A 20,826-nucleotide genomic window follows, 5' to 3' on the forward strand; every position below is an offset into this window, starting at 1 on the left:
AACTCTGCCCACACAAATAAGACCCACCCATCTTCATCCATTTCCGTGTGAGGCACGGAAATAGAAGCCCTCCATGAAAATAACATGAGCGTCCCCCCAAAGGACGTTCTCGGCAGGATCAACACAATATGAAAATCAGCACACAACCCTGGCAGAACAGACACATCCCGAGCATTGTGCTCCTGGATCAGCGCCACATCCACACGCTGCTCCCAAAGCACATCCACAAGGCCCAACTGGATCGCAAGCACATTCAGACCACGTACATTCAAAGACGCGCAAACAAAAGCAAGTGCAATTGAAACCCATCAAGGACCCCCTAACCCCACAGGCCCACCAGGGGTAACACCGGCACTCACTGCAGAGGCAGGGTCTGCAAAGCGAGGGCCAATGCCTGCAGCTCCATGGAGGAGGAACCCACAGAAACTCCGGGCCTCGGACCTTCAGGAAGCGAACGGTGCCGGTATCACCCAGTAAAGCCTGCCGAGACCCTGCCGCCACTGTCCTGGTACCACTCAAGCCCACCATCATCAAGGAAAGTGCGCCACCATCAGGCACCACATCACCTCCGGAATCCTCAGCAGATGCAGGAGAATTAGGAGGAAGGGAGGGGGCACCATCCGAGGCCAAGCCTTTGCGAAGCCTCAACCTGCTTGCCAGGGGGCTCCCTACTGCGCGAGCCCCCCGCCCCCACCCCTGAAGTGCACTTCTGGTGAGGGGCAGGGGAGCACACTGCCCCCTCACGGAACACACTGCCAAGAGGGGCAAAAGGTGGCCGTGCAACACAGGCATCAGGAACGCCGCCACCATCGAGGATAACCACCGGGGAGACGACGACACCCGTATCCGCAGGAAGCACACCCCCTGTTACGAACCCGGATCCAACGTCCGAGCCTGGAGCAGTGACAACCACGCCATCTGTGGGTCAGCTCCCGAAACCCCCGCCAAACGGACGACGACACCTGGTGAGGACAGCGTGTACTGGCCTCGAGGACCAGTTTCCAGTCTGGTTCAGCGCTCAACACCGCCGCTCCTGACCTCTGGTGAGGTGGTGCTCCGACGACAGCGCCATCTATGGACTGGATACGTCAGGTGTTAGTATCTGAGCCTATGAGTGTGATGTATTAGTGTCCCAGTTATTGATGACGTGTCTGCTTACAGAGCCGACCTGGGACCACTGTGTTGAAGGTGAAGTCAGTCTACCCGAGGCAGCCAGTCTCCATACAGTGAAGTTTGCTGCAGCTGTTGTGACGTCGTCCCCCCGGAAGAACACTGTGGTGTGTTAAGCCTGCCAGTGGAGTGGCAGTGAAAGGATTTACCCGGGACCGACGGTTGGAGACGATAATCCACTGGGGTATTGAGGACAGGAGGGTGATTGGTGATATCACACGAGACTCCTGTCTAGGGCGTACCTCTTATATCGTTCGTGGAGTGGCCGTACCAGCCTTGGTGGCTCAGTACCTGCCAGCAGACCTGCTGGACGTGTGGTTGACGGCCTCCACGACGGTGCCCCCAGTGGACATGTGTTGTGGCTGACCTGTGGCCAGGGTAGGCTCGGTATTCTCAGAAGACACGTCTTGAGGCCACGAAGAAAGCACCGCGGACTCAGCACCTAGCTTCTTGATCAAGAGTCTTCAGCAGAAGACTAGTTTGTGCATGATCCCCTTTGTAAAGTGTTAATACCCCTCCCCCTTGTGTACTCTTTTATTCTATATATTTAAACTGTGATGGTGAACATTATATTATATTAAGTTCTTAACTTTCTTTCCCTACTCCCTTTTAAGTTACTTGCGTCACGGATGTCATCCCTTGATAGCCACTACTGGCTTGGGAACGGATACATATATCTTCCTCTAACAACATCAGAGTGAGAACCCCGTTGCGTCCCGAGAGGGCCGTAACACCCCCTCAATGGGAAGCACCGGCATCACACCCACACCACCACGGAAGAACCAGGAACCTGATGCTCCTCCGCCTACACCGGAAGCTGAAGACGCGAAGCAGGGGCAGCCATGTCCTCCACCGAAGCCAGCACAGGAGACACCCCAGGCACAGATGGAATTGCAGGCACATCTGCCGCAGGTACACGACCAGGCAAGCCCCCAGGATGAGGACCCTCCGGGGAGGCCGTCCACACACCTAGGGGGTTATGAGGGAAATCCTCCACCCGAAAAACAGAAGCGGCCTCCATGCGAGGAACATCACACCAGGCCGCATTGTGGCCTTTCTCCCCAGACTGGAAGCAAGTGAGGGCCTGACCATGATAAAAAACATGGAGATAAACACCACAACATAAAAGCTTGGAAGGGATGGACCCCGTGAGACGCATCTGCAGCATACGAGTACCCAGATGGAGACCCTGCAGCTGCCGTAGCACCATACCAGACCTCGCAAACACCGAGCCAAGCTCCGCTTCTTGAAAAGTCACATGCATCCCGTGCACACTCACAAAGGTCAGGGGGCCCACAGATAAGAGACGGCTACTGATAGAGCTGTACCAGGGAGGGGAACCGTTCGCTCATTCCAACGCTCCACAAACTGCACACAGCCAACAAACGTGGTTATGTCACCGCCGGTAACGTGGCAAACGTCACCACCACACGTGTGGGGGAAAACTTCTCAAGGCCGAGGAGATTCGGAATCTTCAAGTCAAATGCATCCAAAAGTGCAACCGCCACATGTTTCCAATTCACCGTAGCAGAAAAATCCAATTGGACAGTATTTACATGGCAGATGCGGCCACTACCAGCCGCCGCCATTTTGCTAACCGGTGGCCGGGCAGCAGGCGCTCCACACTAACGGGCAGCCACCACTAAGCAGCGACAAACAGCTACAGGCAGCCAGAGTTCGACATCCACACCCTCTGGCGACAGAGGGTGAATCTCCCCATTTGTTGGTTGGTTTTTTACTGACTTAGGACAGGAATGATGATAGGGGAAAGCCAGTAGTTTCCGTGGTGCTGCCACCTGGTGATGAGTAGCTGTTACTAGGGGATGTAAGACCAAACTACTGGACGGATTGTTTGTCGAATAGTTTGCTGCATTGTTTGTTTGCCTTCTTTCAACTTTGCATTTGTCTGTTTTGCTTCATTTCCTTTATTGGGGTTTAATTCTTTGGAGAAAGTGATCGTGAATCCCCTGCACGTCTGCGATGGTTCAAGATTTTGGCCTTTGGTTTCCAGTACACTTTTGAGGGCTTATAAGGGCTGATGTAACTGGAATGTGTGGAACTCTCAGTTCTGGTAGCTACTGCATGTCCCTGAGACCCTTTTCCCCAGAAAGAGGCATTCCATTATTTCAGTGCAAGTTTTCAGAACTTTCAAATGTAAGTAAATAGCGGTTATAATTTTCCTAAGTCATTCACAATTTAAAAAATATATGCTATAGAAGTGTTAGATATTAACCCTTAAATGGCGCATGGCTGTTGACATTTGACACCCACAGGCGCATACAAAAAAAAATATATTTTTTCTTCCTAACCTGTTAATTTGTATTCACTGATCATGGGAAAAATAATAAAAAAATCGTAAGTGGCATATATTGCCCGCTATAGGACAGGGAAGTCTGGCAAAAAACAGGCGCTGACCCAGCGTGAGTCCCAGGCGGTCTGTTGCTCACCAGCTGTCAGGCCTGAGTTGCCACAGAGAGATAATTACCTAATTATTTCAATGTCTCTGATTGATTTTTCATAGTTTTTTTGCTGTAATATTATTCAATAGTGTGTATTGTGATATATTTATATAATAAAATGAGTGAATCATCGCTGTACTCAAAAATATGGTGTACATATTGTTGATTCAATTATGTTCATCAAACATAATACTTTGTCGGTTATTACACTATATGTACAGGTTATATATAAGTATCTGCATGTTTTGTTTACTATAACGAACCACTAAGTTGCTATTATGAGTCAAAAATTAACGAGGAGTGACCGCCACACACCAGCCAGCCACTCACTCCCTCCCTCAACACCTCACTTGCCCACATTCTCCTCCCACCATACTGTTTTTGCTTTTATTCACTATATACAAACGTTATATATAAGTATCTACATTCGTGTTCACCATAACGAACCACTAAGTATATATGCTGAGTGGCAGTGGCAGCCCGCCACTGGCTGCCACTCCCTCCCTCCCTCACCTCACCTGACTAGCCACCATTCTCCTCCCACCATACTGTTTTTGCTTTTATATACAGACGTTATATATAAGTATTTACATGTTTTGTTCACCATAACTGTATATCTAAGCTTGTATGGTGAGTAAAGGCACAAAGACATAGCTACTCACACAGTCAGCTGGTGGCTGCCGCCCTCAAGGCCAGGCTCACTAATATTTCTCCTCCAACATTACTGTTTGTGGTGTTATTATGCTATATACACACATTATGTATAAGTATCTACCTGTTTTATTCATCATACTTGTACAAGTAAACTGGTATGGTGCCCAAAGACCATCGTGGTCACCAGTAAACAACATGATAAGTCGTGCAGACGACGCCACCGCACTCACCAAAATGGCGGCACCCAACCTACTCCTCTCGCTATTTATACCCTCTATACACACGTTATATATAAGTATCTACATTTGTGTTCACCATAGCGAACCACTAAGCTGGTATGGTGAGTGCAGTCAATAAAAGGTGACCAAACACAGTCAGAAGACAGCGCCACTACCCTCCCTCCCACTGCATTACTCCTCCCTCCTTGGAGCACAATGCTAAATATCACCACAATCCTGCTATTATCAGAACCCTGGTCAGTTTTATCACAGTCAGGGGTTTTCTGTAATAATATCACTACATAATAGCATGAACAAGTATATTATGGTATTTTTAGGCGATGTTGTGGTCACAAGCTGAACAGCAGTGCTGTGAGCTCATGCTGCATGCGTCAGGCTTGGTAGCTTGCTCAATACTAAGGCCCCTAACACCCGGGAATTTGGCCCACGATTTTAAAAAAAAAATGGCGTCTATTTACAAGAGCCCTGATGAAGGTGTGGTGAACCCCCGTGTATCCGCGGGCCGTTTAAATCTGGCATAGTACTCCAAAGCATCATATGATGCGATGTGTAATTTACTTAAAGTCGGTCAAAGCATCATATGATGCGATGCGCAATTTAAGGTTAAATGAGGAGGAAGATTTTCAGAATGAAATAATTGAAAGTAAGTTGTGTTAGGAACTGATGATTGAATTTGCAAGAACATGCAGTAGAGTTCAACACTCAGGCGATCCTATAACAATATGTTATCACATTTCTAACAGGGAGGAATTGATGGAAGTGACTCTCCCGTGCCTCTAACAGCCTATGTGATGATTGCTCTCCTGGAGGCCAATGACAAGTCATGCAGCCAGGCCGACTGTTTGGCTGCCCAGTGTCTACAAGCAGACTCCTCCTCTGACCCCTACGTTATGGCGCTCAAAGCCTATGCTTACGCCTTGGCTAAGCTTCCTGAAGCCGAAGTAATTCTCCAGAAATTGCTGGAACAAGCTGTTGTGACAAAGAACTCCACTTACTGGGAGCTGGCCAAGGGACCAGGTATAGTCGGGGGAAGAAGGGTATAAGGTGTTACCTTAGTAAGTGCGTAAGCACTATATTTATTTTCTCTTTAACTTTGCTTACGACTGAATAATCTTGCTGGTTGTACTGACAAGTAGTTATGGTTATAATTTTAGGCGAGCTTGATAGGCCTTAAATAAAGCTAAAATCCAAAACAAAATTGAGACGAATGTCATTCATTATTTTATTATTAAATGTAACTCCTAGAAAAATTTATATTTGAAAATAAACACAGGTAAATCAATATAAATATATCTAATCAAAGAACCCGTGTACTGTGGCTTGATATTTGCAGCCTAATCAAAATATTCACGTAATATATTTTGTTCGGTTAAAAAGAAGTTTTAAATAGAATTTTAGTTTTAAGATGATTGTTTACAGCATTTGTTTTAATTTATTTTACATTTCATTCACGTAGACCATCAGAGCCTCGAACCAAATGCCACAAAAGCAGACAACTTTAGTTCTACCAACCAGGCTACAAGCACCACAACTGGTATCTGACTGAGAAACCAGCTGTCTCTCTGAGCTCCTCCCTTATTGTGGGTGCTCGTAGCTTGGTTGGTAGAACAAGTCCTCAGCTTTGTTGGTTCTGGGTTCGAGGCTCTGATGGGCAAAGCGAAAAAAAATTATTATCTACGTGTCTTGTGGTCAGGGATATATTTTACCTGTGTCCAAATGATTGATATGTTTCATACAACAATTACGTATTGTATAATCAGGCAAGACGAAGGCTGTTGGGGTGGAAACAGCTGGCTACGCCATCATGGCCATGATGACCCTTGACCCTAAACAATACGAGCAGCAGGCTAGGAAGGTGGTCAAGTGGATCACGGCGCAGAGGAATGGCCAAGGAGGATTCTATTCCACACAGGTAGTATTCTCCTTCGTTACCCACATGCCTTGCCTATACATCCATCGTCGTTACCCAACATGTCTTGCCTATACAACCATCATTGTTACCCACATGTCTTGCCTATACAACCATCATTGTTACCCAACATGTCTTGCCTATACAACCATCATTGTTACCCAAAATGTCTTGCCTATACAACCATCATTGTTACCCACATGTCTTGCCTATACATCCATCGTCATTACCCAACATGTCTTGCCTATACAACCATTATTGTTACCCACATGTCGTGCCTATACAACCATCATTGTTACCCAACATGTCTTGCCTATACAACCATCATTGTTACCCACATGTCTTGCCTATACAACCATCATTGTTACCCAACATGTCTTGCCTATACAACCATCATTGTTACCCACATGTCTTGCCTATACAACCATCATTGTTACCCAACATGTCTTGCCTATACAACCATCATTGTTACCCACATGTCTTGCCTATACAACCATCATTGTTACCCACATGTCTTGCCTATACATCCATCGTCGTTACCCAACATGTCTTGCCTATACAACCATCGTCGTTACCCAACATGTCTTGCTTATACAACCATCATTGTTACCTACATGTCTTGCCTATACAACCATCATTGTTACCCACATGTCTTGCCTATACAACCATCATTGTTACCCACATGTCTTGCCTATACAACCATCATTGTTACCCAACATGTCTTGCCTATACATCCATCGTCGTTACCCAACATGTCTTGCTTATACAACCATCATTGTTACCCACAAGTCTTGCCTATACAACCATCATTGTTACCCACAAGTCTTGCCTATACAACCATCATTGTTACCCACATGTCTTGCCTATACAACCAACCATTTTATTGTGTGGAAGTTAACAGATTTTTTTATATATTCATGTTCTTTAGCAATAGAAAAACTCGTATATATTTTTTAAAGGAAAGAAATGTTGATATGAAAGAAACTTACAAAGAAATATACGCAAGTTGAGCACCGTGAAGCAGATAACATATTTCTAGGCTGTCCTCTATGTAGCACTCCAGTGTATTAAGTCCTTATACCACAGAACTCCCAGTGTATTAAGTCCTTGTGCCACAGAACTCCCTGTGTATTAAGTCCTTGTACCACAGAACTCCCATTGTATTAAGTCCTTGTACCACAGAACTCCCTGTGTATTAAGTCCTTGTACCACAGAACTCCCTGTGTATTAAGTCCTTGTACCACAAAACTCTCTGTGTATTAAGTCCTTGTACCAAAGAACTCCCTGTGTATTAAGTCCTTGTACCACAGAATCCCCAGTGTATTAAGCCCTTGTACCACAGAACTCCCTGTGTATTAAACCCTTGTACCACAGAACTCCCAGTGTATTAAGTCCTTGTACCACAGAACTCCCTGTGTATTAAGTCTTTGTACCACAGAATCTCCAGTGTATTAAGCCCTTGTACCACAGAACTCCCTGTGTATTAAGTCCTTGTAGCACAGAATCCCCAGTGTATTAAGTCCTTGTACCACAGAACTCCCTGTGTATTAAACCCTTGTACCACAGAACTCCCTGCGTATTAAACCCCTTGTACCACAGAATCCCCAGTGTATTAAGCCCTTGTACCACAGAACTCCCAGTGTATTAAGCCCTTGTACCACAGAACTCCCAGTGTATTAAGCCCTTGTACCACAGAACCCCCAATGTATTAAGCCTTTGTAGCAATTATAATTGTTAACAAAATGTAAGAGTTAGGGTAGTTTGATGGTGACAGCTGTGGGTTAGGTAATATGAGAACAGAAGTACTTTGAGAATATCCGCATGAAGAGCGGATTGTACACAGCAAGTGATTGCGCATATCATACTTGAACCTGTGCATATAAAATTTGGAATTGCTCAAAAGAATTATGTTTTCTGAAACTTTTCCAAATCTATGCTGTTGAATCTGGGACAAACACATAGGTACATAATGAAACATATTTTCAATTAAAGGAAGCATCGTGAATGTTAGGGAAAAATCATAATTGAAAAATGTCTTTGCTAACAGGACGTTTTGTGCCCAATACGCAGGATACGGTGGTGGCCCTCCAGGCGCTGGCACTGTACGAGACCCACTTGTACCAGGGACCTCTGAACGTGGTGGCAACGGTGACAGCTAGCGGCCTGGCACACCCCTTCACCGTCACCGACGACAACAAACTGCTGCAGCAGTTGGTAAAGCTGCCCACTGTTCCCACCAAGGTCTCCATCACTATGGAGGGCCAGGGATGTGCTGTCTTGCAGGTGAGCTTACTCTGTTAGTCTTTCTGTGTACGTGTGTTTGTGGCTGTGTGAGTGTATGTGTGTGTGCGTGTGTCTGTCGCTGTGTGAGTGTGTCTGTGTACGTGTGTCTGTGGCTGTGTGTGCGTATGTGTGTGCATGTGTCTGTCGCTGTGTGTGCGTGTGTCTGTTACTGTGTGAAAGCATGTGTGTGCGTGTGTCTCTGGCTGTGTGTGCATGTGTCTGTCGCTGTGTGAGCGTATGTCTGTGCGTGTGTCTGTGGCTGCGTGTGTGTATTCAACTAGTTGTGCTTGCGGGGGTTGTGCTCTGTTCTTTCGGACCGCTTCTCAACTGTCACTCAATTAACTGTTACAAACAACTAATTTTTTCACACACACACACACACGCACACGCACACGCACACGCACACGCACACGCACACACACACACACACACACATACACACACACACACACACACACACAAATGACAGAAGACCCAGACAGGAATATGATAGAAACAATATGGCCACCATTAACATAATGGAGAGAGCAGCTTCTGTTGCTAGCAGGAATGGATCTGGACTACTAAGAATGGGAGACTTCAACCATGGGAAGATAGATTGGGAGAACAGAAACCCGCATGGAGGATCAGAAACATGGAGAGCTAAGCTGCTGGACGTGGCAACAAAAAACTTTCTAAGCCAGCACGTCAAGGATCCAACAAGAATGAGAGGAGAGGATGAACCAGCAATGCTTGATCTGATATTTACCCTAAATGAGTGGGATAGAAGGGAAGTCAAGATGGGAGCACCCTTGGGAATGAGTGATCACAGTGTATTGAACTTTGAGTACCTGGTAGAGCTAGGAATTATCCCCCCAAAAAAAGAACTAGGAAAAAAAAGGCTGGCATACCGAAAGGGAAATTATGAGGAGATGAGAATCTTCCTAAGGGAAATACCTTGGGACACAGACCTCAGAGCTAAGTCTGTACAAAATATGTTGGACTAAATCACCCAAAAGTGTCAGGAGGCAGTAAGCAGATACATTCCGGCCCAAAAGGAAAAATCCGAGAAGCAAAAGAAGAATCCATGGTATAATGGGGCATGTATAGAAGCAAAGGTACTGAACAAAAGGGCGTGGAGGAACTTCCGGAATAACAGAACACCAGAAAGCAGAGAGAGATACCAGAGAACCAGGAATGAGTATGTCAGGGTGAGAAGAGAAGCAGAGAAAAGTTATGAAAATGATATAGCAAACAAAGCTAAGACCGAACCAAAGCTACTCCACAGTCATATCAGAAGGAAAACAACAGTGAAAGAACAGGTAGTGAAACTTAGAACAGGCTAGGAAAGGTATACAGAGAATGACAAAGAGGTGTGTGATGAACTCAACAAGAGGTTCCAAGAGGTCGTCACAACAGAACAAGGTGAGGCCACTGTGCTAGGAGAAAGGGAAGTAAACCAGGCGGCCTTGGAAAAGTTTGAAATTACGAGAGAGGAGGTCAAGAGACATCTGCTGGACCTGGATGTTAGAAAGGCTGTTGGTCCAGACGGGATCTCGCCATGGGTACTGAAAGAGTGTACAGAGGCACTTTGCTTGCCACTCTCCATAGTGTATAGTAGGTCACTGGAGACGGGAGACCTACCAGAAATATGGAAGACGGCGAATGTGGTCCCAATATACAAAAAGGGCGACAGGCAAGAGGCACTGAACTACAGGCCAGTGTCCTTAACTTGTATACCATGCAAGGTGATGGAGAAGATCGTGAGAAAAAACCTGGTAGCACATCTGGAGAGAAGGGACTTCGTGACAAATCGACAACATGGGTTCAGGGAGGGTAAATCTTGCCTGACTGGCTTAATAGAATTCTATGACCAGGTAACACAGATTAAGCAAGAAAGAGAGGGCTGGGCGGACTGCATTTTCTTGGATTGTCGGAAAGCCTTTGACACAGTACCGCATAAGAGGCTGGTACATAAGCTGTAGAGACAGGCAGGTGCAGCTGGTAAGGTGCTCCAGTGGATAAGGGAGTACCTAAGCAATAGGAAGCAGAGAGTTACGGTAAGGGGTGAGACCTCCGATTGGCGTGAAGTCACCAGTGGAGTCCCACAGGGCTCTGTACTCGGTCCTATCTTTCTTCTGATATATGTAAATGATCTCTCGGAGGGTATAGATTCATTTCTCTCAATGTTTGCGGACGATGCCAAAAATATGAGAAGGATTAAGACAGAAGAGGACTGTTTGAGGCTTCAAGAAGACCTAGACAAACTGCAGGAATGGTCGAACAAGTGGTTGTTAGAGTTTAACCCAACCAAATGTAATATAATGAAGATAGGTGCAGGGAGCAGGAGGCCAAATACAAGGTATTATCTGGGAGAGGAAATTCTTCAAGAGTCAGAGAAAGAAAAAGACTTGGGAGTTGATATCACGCCAGACCTGTCTCCTGCAGCGCATATCAAGAGGATAACATCAGCGGCATATGCCAGGCTGGCCAACATACGAACGGCATTCAGAAATTTGTGTAAAGAATCATTCAGAACTTTGTATACCACATATGTCAGGCCAATCCTGGAGTATGCAGCCCCAGCATGGAGTCCGTATCTAGTCAAGGATAAGACTAAACTGGAAAAGGTTCAAAGATTTGCCACCAGACTAGTACCCGAGCTGAGAGGTATGAGCTACGAGGAGAGACTACGGGAATTAAACCTCACTTCGCTGGAAGACAGAAGAGTTAGGGGGAACATGATCACCACATTCAAGATTCTCAAGGGAATTGATAGGGTAGATAAAGACAGGCTATTTAACACAAGGGGCACACGCACAAGGGGCACACGCACAAGAGGACACAGGTGGAAACTGAGCGCCCAAATGAGCCACAGAGATATTAGAAAGAACTTTTTTAGTGTCAGAGTGGTTGACAAATGGAATGCATTAGGAAGTGATGTGGTAGAGGCTGACTCCATACACAGTTTCAAGTTAGGGGAGAAGGTGGTGGAGGCCAAGACCGTCAGTAGTTTCAAAGCGTTATATGGCAAAGAGTGCTGGGAAGATGGGACACCACGAGCGTAGCTCTCATCCTGTAACTTCACTTAGGTAATTACACTTAGGTAATTACACACACACACACACACACACATTTTTGAGATTTTGAGGAGATGGATATTCAGGGCTGTGAAGGTTTCAGTGACTACATAGCAGGTACTGTAACAAATGGAGGGAAAAAAAATTATAGTCGTAGTCATATATAATCCACCACCAAATGACAGAAGACCTAGACAGGAATATGATAGAAACAACATGGCCACCATTAACATAATAGAAAGAGCAGCTTCTGTTGCTAGCAGGAATGGATCTGGACTACTAATTATGGGAGACTTCAACCATGGGAAGATAGATTGGAAGAACAGAGACCCGCATGGAGGACCAGAAACATGGAGAGCTAAGCTGCTGGACGTGGCAACAAGAAACTTTCTAAGCCAGCACATCAAAGAACCAACAAGAATGAGAGGAAAAGATGAACCAGCAATGCTTGATTTGATATTTACCCTAAATGAGTGGGATATGAGGAAATGGAATTCAGTGGGTGATATAAGATTCAGATATAAATGGGATTGTCGGAAAGCCTTTGACACAGTACCGCATAAGAGGCTGGTACATAAGCTGGAGAGACAGGCAGGTGTAGCTGGTAAGGTACTCCAGTGGATAAGGGAGTATCTAAGCAATAGGAAGCAGAGAGTTACGGTGAGGGGTGAGACCTCCGATTGGCGTGAAGTTACCAGTGGAGTCCCACAGGGCTCTGTACTCGGTCCTATCTTGTTTCTGATATATGTAAATGATCTCCCGGAGGGTATCGATTCATTTCTCTCAATGTTTGCGGACGATGCTAAAATTATGAGAAGGATTAAAACAGAAGAGGACTGTTTGAGGCTTCAAGAAGACCTAGACAAGCTGAAGGAATGGTCGAACAAGTGGTTGTTAGAGTTTAACCCAACCAAATGTAATGTAATGAAGATAGGTGTATAGAGCAGGAGGCCAGATACAAGGTATCATCTGGGAGAGGAAATTCTTCAGGAGTCAGAGAAGGAAAAAGACTTGGGGGTTGATATCACGCCAGACCTGTCTCCTGCAGCACATATCAAGCGGATAACATCAGCGGCATATGCCAGGCTGGCCAACATACGAACGGCATTCAGAAACTTGTGTAAAGAATCATTCAGAACTTTGTATACCACATATGTCAGGCCAATCCTGGAGTATGCAGCCCCAGCATGGAGTCCATACCTAGTCAAGGATAAGACTAAACTGAAAAAGGTTCAAACGTTTGCCACCAGACTAGTTCCCGAGCTGAGAGGTATGAGCTACGAGGAGAGACTACGGGAATTAAACCTCACTTCGCTGGAAGACAGAAGAGTTAGGGGGGAGATGATCACCACATTCAAGATTCTGAAGGGAATTGATAGGGTAGATAAAGACAGTCTATTTAACACAAGGGGAACACGCACAAGGGGACACAGGTGGAAACTGAGTGCCCAAATGAGCCACAGAGATATTAGAAAGAACTTTTTTAGTGTCAGAGTGGTTGACAAATGGAATACATTAGGGGGTGATGTGGTGGAGGCTGACTCCATACACAGTTTCAAGTATAGATATGATAGAGCCCGATAGGCTCAGGAATCTGTACACCTGTTGATTGACGGTTGAGAGGCGGGACCAAAGAGCCAGAGCTCAACCCCCGTGTGTGTGTACTCACAGAGGTGAGTACACACACACGGCCCCAGCATGGAGCCCGTACCTTATCAAGCACAAGACGAAGCTGGAAAAAGTTCAGAGGTATGCCACAAGACTGGTTCCAGAACTAAGAGGCATGAGTTACGAGGAAATACTGCGGGAAATGCACCTTACGACACTGGAAGACAGAGGAGTGAGGAAAGACATGATCACTACCTACAAAATCCTCAGGGGAATTGACAAGGTAGACAAGCATAAACTATTCAACACTGGTGGTACGCGAACAAGGGGACACAGGTGGAAACTGAGTACCCACATGAGTCACAGAAACGTTAGAAAAAACTTTTTCAATGTCAGAGTAGTTAACAGATGGAATGCATTAGGCAGTGATGTGGTGGAGGCAAAGTCCATACACAGTTTCAAATGTAGATATGACAGAGCCCAGTAGGCTCAGGAATCTGTACACCAGTTTATTGACAGTTGAGAGGCGGGACCAAAAAGCCAAAACTCAACCCCCGCAAGCATGTAAGTACAAATAGGTGAGTACAGCCAAAGACATACGCTCACACTGATACAAGCTACGGGTTGGTTCTCATTTCCGGCCTTGATATCATTCATATTGTTTACAATATCCTCTATTCCTGCTCCCGGATATCAAGACCATAACTTGTTCCCTCCATCCCGGGCACAAAATGTTCTACCCAAATACCTCACCTGGGAATCACCCACAACCAAAATTCCCTTCCTTCCTTCACCGGCGCTCCCTCCGTTGACTTACTTTTCGGGTGAACTGCGGGCTTCCTACGGGATATTAGAATGGCCTTACTTTAATCCCTCTCCTTCTATGCAATATTTCTTCCTCTTTATCCTACAGCTTTGATCGTGTTCTTGTGTAAATCATTACTTAATGTTTAACTTAAAATCATCTACCTCTCCTGCTTTATAGCAAGCTCTGCTGGAACGGTTCAGCAGGAATATACTTTGACAGTTTCTAGCGGCAGCTCAAATTCACAGCGGGTGTGCAATTTTTGTTAACATCGTTGTTTATATTCCATCTTGCTACTGCAATTAGTAATTTTGTACAAATTAACTGGTTAAGTGGTAATCAATGAGCAAATTAATAAACAAACATTGAAGATATTAAAGTCCCCAGGGCCAGAATAGTGTTTGCCAGAGCTTGTAAAAGAGCTTGCAGAGCCCCTATCTTGCTTATTGAATAAATGGATAGAGTCTAGCAGAGTTCAGGAGCCGGGGAGGGTTGCTTATGTAGTTCCCATATTCAAGAATGGAAATAGATTTCTTGCAATGGACATTGCAAGAGATCATTGTCCAATTAGCTTTATATTCATTGTAGGTACATTGCTTGAACTGATAATCACAAAATTCATTTGTTCGTCTTTAAAGACATGGATTAATAAATTAAACACAATGTAGTTTCACTAAGAACAGACCATGTTTCGCTAAATTACTTTCACTCTTGTCTTGTTTATTTTAAGCAGTTTATTACAAAGAATATCTGGGGGGGGGGGTCATGATTAGTAGAAATTTAAAGCCAAACAATTTGTATATAAATGTATGATTTATGCAGTACAGTTTTGGTCATCATACTTTAGGATTAACATCAATTCACTAGAACGAGTTCAGAAAAGGATAACTAAGTTTATCCCACAAACTAGAAACATTCCATATTAAGAAAGAAAAGTGAAGAGTTAAGAGTGACAGAAATGAGTGGGCATAACAGGAAGGATAGTAATAAGGTATTAAATATTTAAACACAAAATACAAAATGAAGTAATAAATATAAATTGAATGAGTTTAATTTGAGAAAAGACCTGGGTAAATACTGGTTTGAAAACAGAGTTGTTGATTTGTGGAACAAATTACCAGGGTTACATAATACAAGTGGGATACCTTGATTGTTTCAAGCGTAGGATAGACATAGATAGATGAGGTTGGGTGGATATAAACAGGAGCTGCCACGAGTAAGGCAATAGTCCTTCTGCAGCGTCCTTAATTCTTGTTCTCATGTTCATAAAGGTGGTATTGACTGCCAGCTTCTCATGGTGGAAGTTGGCGAGTATGAGGCCAAAGGTTCATAAAGGTGGTATTGACTGCCAGCTTCTCATGGTGGAAGTTGGCGTGTATGAGTCCAAAGGTTCATAAAGGTGGTATTGACTGCCAGCTTCTCATGGTGGAAGTTGGTGTGTATGAGGCCAAAGGTTCATAAAGGTGGTATTGACTGTCAGCTTCTCATGGTGGAAGTTAGCGAGTATGAGGCCAAAGGTTCATAAAGGTGGTATTGACTGCCAGCTTCTCATGGTGGAAGTTGGCGTGTATGAGTCCAAAGGTTCATAAAGGTGGTATTGACTGCCAGCTTCTCATGGTGGAAGTTGGCGAGTATGAGGCCAAAGGTTCATAAAGGTGGTATTGACTGTCAGCTTCTCATGGGGGAAGTTGGCGTGTATGAGTCCAAAGGTTCATAAAGGTGGTATTGACTGCCAGCTTCTCATGGTGGAAGTTGGCGAGTATGAAGCCAAAGGTTCATAAAGGTGGTATTGACTGCCAGCTTCTCATGGTGGAAGTTGGCGTGTATGAGTCCAAAGGTTCATAAAGGTGGTATTGACTGCCAGCTTCTCATGGTGGAAGTTGGTGTGTATGAGGCCAAAGGTTCATAAAGGTGGTATTGATTGCCAGCTTCTCATGGTGGAAGTTGGCGAGTATGAGGCCAAAGGTTCATAAAGGTGGTATTGACTGCCAGCTTCTCATGGTATAAGTTGGCGAGTATGAGGCCAAAGGTTCATAAAGGTGGTATTGACTGCCAGCTTCTCATGGTGGAAGTTGGCGAGTACGAGGCCAAAGGCAAGCCAAGTAATGAGCTGCGAGATTGTAACAATTGACATGCAGGCTTAGTGCATTCTGATAATTATTGCATTAATAATTTGTTTCAGGCTGTTCTGCGGTACAACATTCCTGAGGCTGAGGCGAGTGACGCCTTCGACATGACCGTCAACACAAACACCGTGCCGGATGAGAAGTGCGTCACCAAGCGCATCACTGTGTGCGCCTCCTACCGCCTCCCGGACGGCAAGTCCAATATGGCCGTCATTGAGGTCAATCTCATTTCCGGTTACATCCCAGAGAAAGATGATCTGAAGGAACTTCTTAAAAAGGATAAAAATATAAAGCGATATGATGTAGATGGCAGCAAGATAGCTTTCTATATTGAAGAATTAACTGCTAAAGACACTTGTGCAAACTTCCGTGTAATAAGAGACATAGAGGTGGAGGAGGTCAAGCCCGGCACAGTGCGTCTCTATGACTACTATCAGCCAGAGTTCCAGATCTCAAAGGTCAGTCCATCGTTCCGGGTTGTCTTTCCTTCCTCATCTTTCCTCAACAACAAAATGCTATTTTTTATTCTGCTAAATATTTATAACTTAAATATAAAAAATGAAATTAAATGAATTGACTTTCCAATAAAATATAGTTTTTTAATAATTAAATTTGTCTTATTTAAAATGTATTGCATCACATTTTTATTACTGGAATAGTTTCCAGTTTCAGTACAAATTGATTTTGCTCTGTAGCTTTTGAACTATTCATGTATTCTTTCATAACACTCCTACGTTATAGCTAGACCGAAATTGTACTTACAGATCTCTTAGAGCTTATGTATAATTATGGGTTGAATGTAACGAAATGGCCCTTTTTGGGCGGCCTAAATAGCTGGCCAGGCCCCGGCACTACTGACCCGTCACACCTCTGGACTTGTTCCCACCCACCCCAGACACAGGAAAATAATCTGGTGAGCTCATAGTGGCGATAGGGATCCTAGAGCAACCTCATAATCGGTAAATACTGCCCAGGAAGTACTAGTGAACAAAGACAAATTGGATGTCACGATGAGAGAGAACAGGAAACAAGGGAAGAAGTAGGTTGCTGAATGTCAACATACTACGAGCCGCCTTAAAGCAGCCCCGAACAACACAGGGAACAACTACAGGAACAGGGAGCAAACGAGGCCGCCCAAACAAGCGAATTTCATGACTTTAAATTTTTGATTTCTGGGCTGGTCTTCGGTAGCTTTCCGGAGCAAATACCCAACTGCGCCTTGGTGACGAAAACCAACTTTGAACTGAAAGAGAGAGTAATAAAGAAGCACAAAGATGAAAGGCTGGCCAGTGAGGGGTGAGAGGCCGGGACCACAGAGCTTGGGGGACGAACAGCTGAGAAAGGTATCCCAGCAGCCAACACTGTAATAGCGTCTTCAACCCACAGCTCGAAAGTGTACAGCACACAGCTCTAAATATCTTACTATCACACCTAGACAGGGGCTTGTATTAGGGAAAGATCACAACACTGTCTGCAGGTATCAGTATAGTAGAGGACAAGGACACCTGACACAACCTGACCTATACCCAACATGTAAACATTAGCGCATTAAAAAGTGTGACTGTTATTCTCAAGGACCGACAGACGCTCGCCACACAATTCCTGGACTGACTCTAATTGTTTCAGTGAATATCGTAAATAAAACAATTTATGGTGTTTCACCCCTACAAAGGGAAAGAGAAGGAGAAGAGATGCTCTCTATTAAAACCCTACCCTTCCCTCACAACAAAGGGAAAGAGGAGGCGTAGAGATGCCCGCTATTACAACCTAGGGAGGATGGGTATAAATGCCTTCTATAAAAACCTTGACCCCTCCCCCCCCCCTCCAACAAAAGTTGGGGGGGGTGATGAGAAACCATCTTGATGGGGTTTGATGATGGGAAAGTTTGATTCGATGGGAAAGGAACTCCCATCGTTTCACAAACACAATGGACGAACTCAGAAGAAGGGACTAGGCTTCTACAATACCGTCACTTACCCCACAAGGATCCACCGTTAATATGTCAGAAACAGCAGAAGTCTGAGGCCAAGGTTGTTTAATAACCCTTATCAAAGGCGGTGGCAGAGGCAAGTAAAGATGCCAGCCGATCTCCCAGCCCCAGACAGTAAAACTAAGAATTTAACTCAAGTCACTATACCAAAACTTCAGGATTCTTAAAAAAGAGGAGGCTCGCCTCCCACAGTGTTGGCCACAATTGAAGACTTGCAAAAGCCGAAACCTTGAGGTGTCTGGATGGAGTACAATAAGTGTCTGAAGCTGTCATCCAGGAGGGCGGCTCAGCCAACATAGGCAAAGAGCAACAGCAAATTTTGCTTTCCTGAAAGCTGCAAACAGCATTAACCGAGTTAATTCTGCTTGCATTAACGAATCAAATGATACAGAAAATCCCAAAACATACAAAACTTTATTATGAAAAATGTTTGGTTAACCAGCCACCCAATCCCAATGGGAACTATATGGGTGATTTATTAATAAACGTCCAGACGCACCGGACACAAGGGGAGCGTGGGCCAACTCAAGAAAGTACAAACGAGGAAAAAGTAGACGGTGCCACTGATATCAATCCCACGAATCCATATCTTCCACTGAAGTGGAATCGTATAAACGAGCAAGATACATCGTTACACAGGGCACGACGAAGCACGAATATACTGAAAACATAACAAAATATGCACACAAGGCACACCTACCTGACTTGTGGTCACTTAATGGAACAACGTCCTGCTCTCTCTTGTCCAAACTGCGTTGTCCATGTCCAGCCTTAAACCTCCTTGTCGATTGCCCTGATTTTCTGGCTGTTCGTGTGTCTTCCTTTCCTAATCTCTCTAGGAGTCGTTGTCTCTGATTACAATCCTTGGTGAATTCGATACCTTGATATCATTCACCTTAGGCCCCCTTCTGTTTTCGTATTGGCATCTTGAGTGATATCATGCTCCGTTTGAAAATCTTGCGACACAGACGGTGCTACATTGACTTCTGCCTTGGCGCCTTCTTTGATAATTACTTGTGTGCACAAGGACCTTTAGAATCTCCCCTCAACAAGTCTTGGTTGAGGACCCAAGTATTATTCAGACACCGGGGCAACTGATGCCCACACTATAGGGCGATAGCTCTGCTGCAGAAACAGGAAACAAGATGATGTCAGGAAAGATAAATCTGAAATACATTCAGGGTATTACCCGTCTTCTCTCTTCTTAACTGAACCACAATTGTGAAAAGTAATGACAAATAAAACTAAGGAAGCTATCTGCCCCCCACCCCATAAGATAAAGACAATATATGTCCAAAGTAACGTTAACTCCTCCTATGTTAGACAACAATGATGGTCTTTACAAAAGAGCGTCTTGGGGCCAGCCATGTGAGTCAACCGGACTCGCAAGTGAAACAAACACTAAGCTGACTTTAGCTGCCATTTGGTGATGCTCTTCGATACTAATGCAAGTTATCTTGACATTGACAAATTACCGTACTCTTCTTCCATCGTTTTTCCCTTATCAAGGTATGTAGTTTGTTTTGCTGATTGTCTAATTTACTATACTGTCTGAAAACTCTGGTGCAGTGAGGAGTTTGTAAAAAATGGTAGACGTTGCTGTGAAAGGTGAGAAGCAATAGGTGGAAGAGGTGCAACTGGTTCAGGAGACTCAACTTTATTATTTATATGGTCGTAGTTTGCCACAACCAAAATATTAATATATATTTTCTTCTCTCATTGCAGAGCTACACGCTTCCTCCTCCAACTGAGTGCCGCTAGGACATACACTTCTGATAGTATTCCTAGTATACTAAAATGATGCTAGGATCAATAGCTTGTGCTGGGATAACAACTGATGCTAGGACTGACATTCATTCATAAATTTCTAGAAGATTCCAACGTTGCAAAAGTGGTGGACTATGTTAACGAACACATCCGACTTCATCCTACAGTTATCATCTCTCCGTTATTATCTGTTTGCCTTGCAATAATGTTTGCCTATAATTTTATTACCAATCAAAAGGGACATCTGCCAGTTACTTGTGTATGTATTATCTCGTGTCCTTTTTGGTTATTGTGCATTTTAATTTTCCATCGGTAATTAAAAGTCTGTTTACACGTGCGTATATCAGCAGTATCAGTTGTGTGTATTCTGAGTGAGAGTAAACATGTGCCTTATTGTTTGCAACTGGAACAATTAAACAGTTTTTGTCAAAAAAAATATAATCTTTCTCCGGAAAAGCCATTTATTATACATAACTTTTCTAGTTTTTGGCAACCACAGCAAGTCTTTCCATTTGCTCCGATCCTGTGCTGTCTTAACCCTTTGCAGGTATAAGGCTAAATATTTGTTGCAGCCAAAATCGAGAATATTGAGATTTGTAGTTTTGTCACTGACCTATAGAGAGAAACCTGGTGTTTCCATCTGTACCAGTGAACTTAATCCTACTTGGAACTTTAGTCGAAATAGTTGATGAAGAGGTGTTGTAATTTTAGAGTAAAAGGTACAGATTTTTGGTCAAGACTAACGTCTCTAATTAAA

The 20,826-nt window shown here is 44.4% G+C and overlaps 1 protein-coding gene across 1 annotated transcript in view; it reads left to right on the plus strand.

The window, feature by feature from the left end:
• Positions 1-20,525, plus strand: part of LOC123752824 (alpha-2-macroglobulin-like) — an 89,303-nt gene extending 68,778 nt beyond the window's left edge. Inside the window, exons 14-18 of the mRNA XM_069314670.1 lie at positions 5,266-5,539; positions 6,283-6,434; positions 8,502-8,714; positions 16,369-16,770; positions 20,028-20,525. Coding sequence (XP_069170771.1) covers positions 5,266-5,539; positions 6,283-6,434; positions 8,502-8,714; positions 16,369-16,770; positions 20,028-20,063 — 1,077 coding nt within the window. The 3' untranslated portion in view covers positions 20,064-20,525. The remainder of the gene's footprint in view (positions 1-5,265; positions 5,540-6,282; positions 6,435-8,501; positions 8,715-16,368; positions 16,771-20,027) is intronic.
• Positions 20,526-20,826: the final 301 nt, after the last annotated feature.

This window comes from Procambarus clarkii, chromosome 79, assembly GCF_040958095.1.
Source record: "Procambarus clarkii isolate CNS0578487 chromosome 79, FALCON_Pclarkii_2.0, whole genome shotgun sequence".
Lineage (NCBI taxonomy): Eukaryota > Metazoa > Arthropoda > Malacostraca > Decapoda > Cambaridae > Procambarus > Procambarus clarkii.